The sequence below is a fragment of the Nelumbo nucifera genome, chromosome 4, assembly GCF_055504915.1.
Source record: "Nelumbo nucifera cultivar China Antique chromosome 4, China Antique-T2T, whole genome shotgun sequence".
NCBI classification, from domain to species: domain Eukaryota; kingdom Viridiplantae; phylum Streptophyta; class Magnoliopsida; order Proteales; family Nelumbonaceae; genus Nelumbo; species Nelumbo nucifera.
In genome coordinates, this window is record NC_142652.1 from 39,644,452 (window position 1) to 39,654,918 (window position 10,467).

At 36.6% G+C, this 10,467-nt stretch overlaps 1 protein-coding gene across 1 annotated transcript; it reads left to right on the top strand.

The window, feature by feature from the left end:
• Window positions 1–9,378: 9,378 nt before the first annotated feature.
• On the top strand, window positions 9,379–10,160 carry LOC148792211 (zinc-finger homeodomain protein 2-like). Its single transcript, XM_088904496.1, has one exon. The coding sequence runs from the start codon at window positions 9,439–9,441 to the stop codon at window positions 10,003–10,005; it is 567 nt and encodes a 188-aa protein (XP_088760622.1). The 5' UTR covers window positions 9,379–9,438; the 3' UTR covers window positions 10,006–10,160.
• Window positions 10,161–10,467: the final 307 nt, after the last annotated feature.

A 10,467-nucleotide genomic window follows, 5' to 3' on the forward strand; every position in this document is an offset into this window, starting at 1 on the left:
TCAAACCACTTGTGCCGGGACCTCTCAACAAAACGGGAGGGTTGAACGCAAGCACCGCCACATACTCAATGTTGCCCAAGCTTTGCGCTTTCAAGCCAGCTTACCTATTGATTTTTGGGGGGAATGCGTCCTGACCGCATGTTATTTGATCAATCGAACACCATCCATTCTATTGAAGGGAAAGACTCGCTATGAAATGTTATTTGGGTGACCTCCTTCTTATGATAATGTGCGAGTTTTTGGTTGCTTAGCATATGCACACAATCATGGACATGGAGGTGATAAATTTGTCACCCGAAGCAGACGGTGTGTTTTTGTTGGGTATCCTTTTGGAAAGAAAGGATGGAGCTTGTATGATTTAGAGTCTGACATGTTCTTTGCATCAAGAGATGTTACTTTCTTTGAGCATGAATTCTCGTATGCACACAAAGAGGATGCACAACCGAATAAAGCATAAGGTCAATTTAATTGTGGAATAAGTGGGACAGATGAGGTGTTGGTACCATCCACTTATTCACCTGGACTAGCAAATGGCGAGATGGAGACTAACCAGCGAGGTGAACTCGTTGAAGAAGGAGTCAGTGTAGAAGAAAGAACCCACGTACACCCGAATGCAAATACTAGTGAACCCATGTATTCTCCTGACGTTACCACAGAAAATGCAAGCGAAGACAGTCCTAACGTCAGGGGGGTGGCAATGTTGAGAAACAATAGCACTCTGATTCTCATTTGGAGCGTGGGCATCGACAGAAACAGCAGTCCACAAGGTTAAGAGACTGTGCTTCACACCACACAACGCTTGAGTCCCTCTCCGCATCCTTTTGCGAGCCCACTCGGCCAATCACATTCTGCAGGTAGTCCTTACCCCATAGATAACTATGTGAACTACAACAATTTTTCTTGTCGACATCGTGCTTTCTTGGTAGCTATTACTGCAGAGGTTGAACCTACTTCTTTTGCTGAGGCCGTAAAGGATGGAAAATGGAGGGATGCTATGTAGAAAGAAATACAGACACTTGAAAATAATCAAACATGGATTGTGGAGTCTTTGCCATTCGGAAAACGAGCCATAGGATGCAAATGGGTGTATCAAATCAAGTATAATGCTGATGGGATAGTGGAAAGATATAAAGCTCGTCTTGTGATTTTTGGGAACAAGCAGGTTGAGGGAATTGATTATAATGAAACTTTTACCCCAGTTGCAAAAATGGTTACTGTTCGTACTTTCCTTGCAGTTGCAGTAGTTAGAAATTGGGAGCTTCATCAAATGGACGTACATAACGCATTCTTGCATGGTGACCTTCATGAGGAAGTCTACATGCAAATGCCTCCAAGTTTCCAGTCAGATAAACCAGGTATGGTGTGTCGATTGCGAAAATCTCTATATGGCTTGAAACAAGCGCCAAGATGTTGGTTTGCTAAATTAACCGCAACCTTGAAGACATATGGGTTTCAGCAATCATGTTTAGATTACTCCCTCTTCACCTTTTGTCAAGACATGGTGCATGTGCTTGTTCTCGTGTATGTGGACGACATTATCGTGTCAGGTAATGATCGTATGGCAATTCAAGTCTTCAAGAAATATTTGAGTGACTGCTTCAATATGAAAGACTTGGGATCATTGAAATATTTTTTGGGCATTGAAGTTGCCCGAAACTCAACAAGAATTTTTCTATCTCAATGTAAGTATGCTTTGGATATTATCTTTGAAGTTGGATTACTTGGTGCAAAACCTGCTCCTTTTCCTCTGGAGTAGAATCACAATCTCGCCTTGATAGATGGACCCCTCTTATCTAATCCTGAGCGATACAGACGCTTGGTGGGGAGGCTTATTTATCTCTCAGCAACGCGTCCAGATTTGTCTTATTGTGTGCATGTTCTGTCCCAATTCATGCAACAACCGCAAGAAAGACATTGGGAGGCTGCATTACGAGTGGTAAGCTACTTGAAAGGAAATCCTGGTCAAGGAATTCTCTTGCGTTCAGATTGTGACTTGCAGTTATATGCATGGTGTGATTCAGACTGGGCGAGCTGTCCTTTGTCCCGACGTTCTCTGTCTGGGTGGTTTATTATGCTTGGGAAATCGCCGATTTCTTGGAAGACTAAGAAACAACACACTGTGGCTCACTCTTCAGTGGAAGTAGAGTATCAGTCTATGGCCACGGCCACGTGTGAATTAAAATGGCTGAAGGGACTGTTATTGGCTCTTGAAGTTATGCATTCAAACCTAATGCAATTATATTGTGATAGTCAGGCAGCCTTGCGTATTGTAGCAAACCCAGTGTTTCATGAGCGTATGAAACATATTGAAGTTAATTGCCATTTTGTATGGGATGAGATTCAAAATGGTTGCATACGTCCTGCTTATGTGTCGACTACCGTTCAGCTGGCTGACATTTTTACAAAGGCACTGGGTCACAGAGAATTTGAGTACTTTCTCCGCAAGTTGGGCATTCACAATCTGCATGCTCCAACTTGAGGGGGGGTGTTAGGATTACAATTAGAATTGAATTAGGAGTCTCCGTTTATCTTCTTTGTATACATCTTCTTATCCTTGTAAACATAGGAGACTCGACTGTACTCATGTATATATATATATATATATAGGCATTCTCAATGAATAAGAATAGAAAAGCAGAAACCAGAAAAGCACTAGTTTTACAATTTTAGTCATAAAAATCCATTAAAAGAAACATTTTTGTCCCATTCAAGTGTTATCAACTTTACTCCTAGATAAAAAAGTTATTTACCCACCTAGAAGATGGATATCACTTACCTAGGAAAATAAACTTTCCCTAGTCCCTACATTAATCTGAAAAATGAACATGGGATTCTTGGTCAATGGGAACCAAAATCCCATTGACCAACTTTCCCCCCTCTCAAAATCCAAAAGAAGAATGCCCCCTTAAATTCAATTTGGAAAGAGTATAAATACAAATATGTATAATGCAAAACCTTGTATATACATTTTACAAATATACACAATACAAAACCTTCTATATTGTATTTCTAAATTTTATATTTGCACCGTATATGTTTGTATTTGTTATCTTTGAAAACTGAGCCTTATTCTATTGATTGTTTGACTAAACATCATTGGTTAAATGGTTCTTTGTGGATGGAACTTGCCTATTGGATTGAAACTTGCTACATAGAATGGAAAGAAAGTGACAGATAAAAAATAAAACCCATTTAGAGAAATTCTTATTTGCAATCTGGTTCTTCAAAAGAAATCAACTTGTTCCATAGTTAGGTAAAATTCATGGAATGGAAAGAAGTCTCCCAAGTTCATTTGGCATTTTCAACCCAACTAATTAAGAAACATGTTCAATAGAATTCACTTTCTTTATCAATAAAAAGAAAGGGTAAAAGGAAAAAAAAATAGAATTTAATTTTTCTATGGTTAAAACAGTAAATCATGGCCTTCGATGTATTGTTGTGGCCCCACTTTAATGTTACCTCATTTAACTTAATTCAAGGTGGGGTCACAGCAATACATTATTGAAGGCTGTGATTTTACTATTTTAGCCCTAGGCTAAAACTAGCAATAACTGACAGATGTGAGGTACCCATTGTTTCCTTCTCAACAACGTATCCATCTAACCATGTGTTCTCAATTAGAACCTCTACTTAATTCCCTTCTCTGAATTGATGGCTTGCTTTGACCAAGATATTTTTCTACCTAGATAGCTTCCATATATCTTCCATTATTCGAAGTATTTTTCTATATATAGAGGAGACAATTGTTGTTAAAGGTAGAATATTGCGCTAAGGGAGTCACCTTTCAGCCAGACATTGTGGAAGTCTTTTTCTTCTGCTAGCATACATATTTTAGTCTTCAAGAAAACAACTAAAATAGTTGAAAAAAAAACATTTATTCATCCCACTATTTATGTATATCAAAAGAGCAATTGATGATTAACTGTAAAAGTTGGTGTTTCATGATTAATCAAATCTTATAATCCAGTTTGCTTGCTTGAAAGTTGTAATATTAGTATTATTCCATAATAAAGAAGAAATGGGTAGAAAAGAAATGAAGAGGAGACAGAGGTTTGAAAATAAGTGTTAACTTGATCCACTTTAGATTGCTTCTGTAGGCTCAATTTGGAAGGAGTGCAAATACAAAATGTACAGTACAAATATATTCAAAATAATACAAAATACAAGGTTTTATACTCTATATCTTTGTATTTGTATTCCTTCCAAACTGAGCTGTAATTGAAAATTCATTTTAGGCAATTGCTTGAGAATGCATAAAAATTAAGAATTTCTATATAGTAAGACTTATCTTTTCCTTTATGTTTTTCCCTTTTTCATTATTATTTCGACTATGATGCCAGAAGGACATGATACTATGAAAACTCATGACCAATCAATCGGCATCATAACAGTGATAATACATTAGGTGGTGGGTTTTCATCAGAATTCACCCCCGCCGGGGGTAGGGTTGATTTTCTACATGATATCCAAAAAACTTGTGACCAATCAACCGGTATCATAAAAGTATTAATCAATTAGGTGGTATTTATCAAAATTTATAGGTGGGTTTTGATTAGTCAAAGCTCTTCCAATACCATGCTCGACATTATAAATTTTCCTAATATCATAAAAGTGGTAACCAATCAAATAATTATTTATCAAATTCACATGGGTTAATCAAAACCCTTCGGGTATGATGTCTTTTTGGCATCATAGATTTTTCAGTATAATAGACAAATTTGTAGTTTGAGTAAATATTTCATTGATATGCATGCCAAGATGGACATTAATATTTGAGTATTTATTATTTTCTAGAACTCTTATACCGATACAATTAGATGGACATTAAGACTGTGTTTGGCTTGAAGGAAAAAGTAGGAAAAGAAAGAAAAAGGTAGAAAAACCTTTATAAACCTTATATAGGTTTCCCTATCTTTTTCTTCCTTTTCTTATCTTTTTCTTCAAACCAAACATAGCTTAATATTTAATATTTCATCACAAAGGATATTTTAGTTATTACAATTAGATAATTTAGGTCATAATGGAAGGAAACATGATGGCTCTTCGTGTGGCTAAATTATCATTTCTCAAATAAATCTGATATTTCGTGATAATTCTTTGATGGCCCCTCTCTTGTAACCCTTGGAAGTTGGAAAGGCGCTTGACTTAAACTCCATGATGAACAGGGAGGACATGAAAATGGATGAGACTAGAGGTAGTGAAATTGACAAAACTGGCAAAGGAGACTGCCCAAAGTATGGTCTCTTGTAAATTTGGCACACCATGGGATGTGGGCACAACCCTAATTAATTCTCAAAAGTACCTGTTTTAAAGGACAAAGATACCCCTTCATGTAAAGTTTTATCATTGCAATTAAGGGTACTCCCTTGTCATTTTACCGGATAGTGGTTTCTTTATCAAAAGTGGGAAATGCCCAAAGCAAAACTCTATTTTGTAAATCCAAAAGGGCAATTCTGGAACAGGAAATTATGAAAGAAATGTAAGAAAACAGCGAAAAGGACACTACAAGGAAAGGTGTACAACCCGAAGGAAATTTAACTGAGGCTGTGAGGAAGTCCTCATGTGAGATAGCATCCTACAGTCACTGGATCAGGACCGTGGGCCCCAAAGTAAATTCCAATCCGGTGGTTGTAGAGTCGGCTCACCTGTACCTACCCGCCCTTCTGGAATCTCATTACAAGGCGGTGGGACCCGATATTTGAGATCTCGTAGACCCTTTCTTCTTTACGGATGTCTGGCATATTTCTGACCGTCCAAAAGCACTGGATACGCATCGACTGACTGGAATATCCGTTCAGATTGTGTTTTTGTCGCAAAGTTCGTGCTGGGTCCCACGATCCTATGAGCTGTATCACGTGTCGGGCAATAGGTTGTATAGTCGTATTGGTATGGCAGGATGTACTTTATACTTTCCTTCGCCCTTTAACGGAAAAGTACAAGGAAAATATGTAATTCTCCACAGGCTTTTTCTCGGTTTCCCACGAGAATTATTGGACAACCCCCATACAGTTCACGGGCCCATTGGACCCTTTCTCTGCCATCGTTTAGACTTTAGTGCCCTTAACCTTTCGAATTAATTACCAAAATGGGACTCCCCCAGTTTCCCCACATGATCCAATGGGAGAATGTCTTTTTGAATGTGTGACAAAAGAAAAAAAAATAAAAATAAAAATTCAAGTTCATGAACCAAGACAAGACAACTACCCTTCTTATTGGTCCTACTTCTTTTCCCCCTCCTCCTTCCCTCTTTCCTCCTATACCCCTCACATTTTAGCCCATAAACAAAGGAAATTTTACAAGAATGTCATTTCATGATTCACGTTAAATTATTTTTTAATGCATATAGTTATGTGATATTATTGATGCTAAGATGTTCCAAAATTAGTAAATAAATAAATATTTTGTTAAGTAATTAATTTTTCAATTAATTTGTATAAATTCTCTGTTGCATAAGACATGGAACATTCTGTTATTTTAAGTGGGTCCCTGACTAGTGACTAGTGCAGGTGGGTCCTACACTATATTCATAATTTGTGGTGTAAGATAGAACTATTAGGCTAGAGACAACAACTTCTATGCTTTAGATTTTTTAACAAAATAATTGAAAGGCTTTCTTTCTTTCTCTCTCTCCATATATATATCTCTCCCCCACCCCCATTAAAAGCTTTGTATGTCCAGTCCTTCTCTTTCTTTCTCTTTGGCAGATTGCACGTGCAACCCACGTGTTGCCTGGCTAGTCAATTATAAACGGACCTAGCAACTAGGAGATTTCAACGAATGGCCTCTTGGTGAAGTTGGTACAAAGTTTTATATCCATGTGGAGTGTCTTGATATTGAACCTAAACAAGGGTGTTTGTACCTGGTAGTTGGGTTGACACTTAACACCACCATTTAGCAAACTTGTCCTGTTCTTGTCTTGTCCCATGGTCTGATCTTCCTATTCTGAGTGAATTCATTGCATAAAATTTAGGTTTTATCATCACATAATTGTTCAAATTTGGAGCAAGTTAAGAACCAAGAAGAAGTTTGTAAGAAAGAAGAAAATGTCATCCCAATCAGAGTTAATATATGGAATTCACTTGGAATATTTGAGTATGGTGTTGAAGGTGATCAAGTAGCTAAGAACATTAGTAGAAATTAATAAGCAACATATACTTATATCAATGTATATCTTGTTCTTAATTAATTTTGCAATGTTAGTATCTTACTTTTTCTTGTTATTTTATTTTAAAGATGTAACTTTTTACAGAATTCAGTAATAACTTGCATCTCTAATATCAATTTGGCTTTTATATTATAGTTTTTGTTCAAGAAAGATATAATGCAATGGTTGTTGGTTCTAGGAAGCACGTAGATAACTAATTCTCTAGGCTTTTTCTCTGAAATTAAGCCAAAAGCAGTTTAAATGAACCTATTAACAAATGCTAAATGTCCTTTTGCAAACAACAACAACAACAATAATAATAATAATAATAATAATAATAATAATAATAATAATAATAATAATAATAATAAATGGCATGAACCTTTTAAGAGACCCAATTTTCATAATACTTATCCATCATCTTTTGCCAATGGTTATCCAAGAACTAAGTAACTAGGATTAAGTTCTATATGCTTCTTGATATTCAATTTTCATATATTGTAAAGTTTTTCCATTAACATAAATTCTTAAATCTGGAAATATGTGGTTTCCATCATAAAGCTATATGATTTCTAGGTGTTAGATGCCCTTCACTGAACTCATCTATTTGATAGATTGTGGAAGCTTTGTTATCAAATTTGCAAACGTTAATGAGTATTGCTTATCAAGAAATATCTAATTTTGCATATTAAAAGACTAATTCACATTTAATTTAGCTATACATTTCACATAACTATTGTTGTAAACAAAATATGTTTGCATACTTTATCAAGTTTTCATTAAAAAAAATTGCATTTAGTTTATTTCCTATTTTCACATGTTGTTTTGGTCTAAGAAATTCCACTTATGATGAAATTTCGTTTGGTAAGCAAATTTGCACTCTTGTTTAGTTATGTACTGAAAATGAAAACAAATTTGTTTTTTTTTTTTTGACATTTTTGCATTCAAAATGGGAGCAAATCTTGCTTCCAAAACACAGAAGAAAACTTTTACACTCAAAGTGAATCAATAAAAAGAAAAGGCAGATTTAAGTCATGAAATTTGTATTTATATACATCACAGCCAAATATATTTCATATGAATATATGAAGTTTATAGAAAGGTTATCAATGTAAAATCAAGCCAATCTAAGTTTGCATTTTCATGAACCTAACATATTTGCATTTGTACTGTTACCAAATGCAGCCGTTATGTGTTATATACCCTCGACTAAACCAATCAATGCAACATAATGGGATTTTGTAACACATTTAGGGGCTTTCGTCGATATGTATGGTTTTGTATTTTAAAATAAAAATGACTGCCACATCAATAAAATAATGGAATCTAACAAAATTGCTTTTACGAATGTGGAAATTTATTTTGTCTAGACGAAAAACAAAATTATACATATTCACAAATACCCCATTAGCATGGTAATTTGCTCACTTCATTGAATTTTCACTTAAAGCTTAACTGATTTCAGGTGTAGAAAATATCATTGGATTTTTTTTTTCTTTAGAAAGCTGCAATGTGATGGCTTTAGAAAATAAAAAAAAAGCAGCAATATGATTAAAATGTATCAGATACCTCAATAGTTTGATAACTTGCAAATTTTTAATTAATTATGGTTTTTGTTTAAAATCCAAATTATAGATATCCACAAACTCCCCATTAATTAGTATGGTAATTTACTCACTTCATTAAATTTTCACTTAAAGCTTAACTGACTTTAGATGTAGAAAATACCTTTTTTTGAATTTTTTGCTTTAAAGAAAGCAGCAATGTGATTATAAGGTATTTACCTTCAAGGTTCCACATAATGGGACTATATGGCCAATTTAGTTTGATATAATTTGCGAATTTAATTAATTAAGTTTAATTTGGCATCCAACATACGATTAGCTTATTAAGTCTGAAATTATATATTTCCCATTTAATCTAAATCAAGTTCTCTTGATCAATTCCATGTAGAAGAATGGAATTCCATGGTATGTCTAATTACCCACCATCCCAAACTAAGAGGAAATAAAGATAACTTGGCATTAATTAAAATTGACTAATATGGTTTTGAATATCAGGTCATTTATGACCATATCTCACTTTAACCCAATTAAGGATATTAAGATAACCACCACTCTCTAGCCTTCTTATAACTTAAATGACACCTGGGCAAATACCTCCATCGTCCAGGGTGTAATTTGTAATTCCTCCCCTCTCCCACCGCTCCATTATATATATGCTAGATGTGTTAAGAGTAGTTTTCGGATGACATACAAGAACAAACAAGCAGAGAGAGAGAGAGAGAGAGAGTAATGGAGGGAGATGGCCCAAATGATGCCTACAGAGAGTGTCTGAGGAACCATGCGGCCAGCCTCGGCAGCTACGCGACGGACGGCTGCGGGGAGTTCACGGCGGACAACACCACCCCAGGAGGACTAATGTGTGCGGCGTGCGGGTGCCACCGCAACTTCCACCGGAAAGTCATCCTCCTCGGTGGCGGAGGTGGAAGAGGAGGAAGCACCCCTAGCAACCATATCCCCAGCAGCACCCACAACAACCGGGTCAGGGACTCCGACGTGGTGGAGCTGATTGACTACGCCTCGAACCAGCCAGCCACTGCGGTGGAGTCGCATGAAGATCGCAGCGGGAAGAAGAGGGTTCGGACTAAGTTCACCACCGAACAGAAGGAGAAGATGCTGGCTTTCGCGGAGAAGCTGGGGTGGAGGATACAGAGGAGGGATCAGGAGGACGAGATCGAGCGGTTTTGTAGGACTGTTGGGGTGAGTCGACAGGTCTTCAAGGTGTGGATGCACAATCATAAGAACTCTTCCTCCTCTTCTTCTGCTTCCACCGGGAATGCTTCTTCTCTCACCCAATGAGACTGAGATTTTGCATGTTTTCTTCTAGTTTCTACCATTTTTTGTTCATGCTTTTCTTTCAATTAATCTTGTAATGGAGTCTAGAGAGAGGGAGAGATAATAGAATCTTTTTCTTGTAGTTGAAATGCTATGTGATTTATGTGTTAATTTTATTATCTCTAGCTAGCTACTATGATGTGATGATGCCATGTTACCATGTTCTTTGCTCTGATCAGCAAGTTGATGATGGGATGATAATGTGTGATTGTGGGTTTGCTGCTCTGATTCAATCGAGGCACATGAATCAGTGCCCTCCTCCTCATGGGTCATTGTCTGTTGCCATACACTGATCATGATCTGAGACATTGAATTGGTGGGCCACCTTTGGTTGATCTGCTTAGTAGCTTTCTCATTTCTGTTTGTTTTTTCTATCGGCCTGGCGGAAGGGACGATCTAGATTGATCATTTGAGTATGCTTGGGCT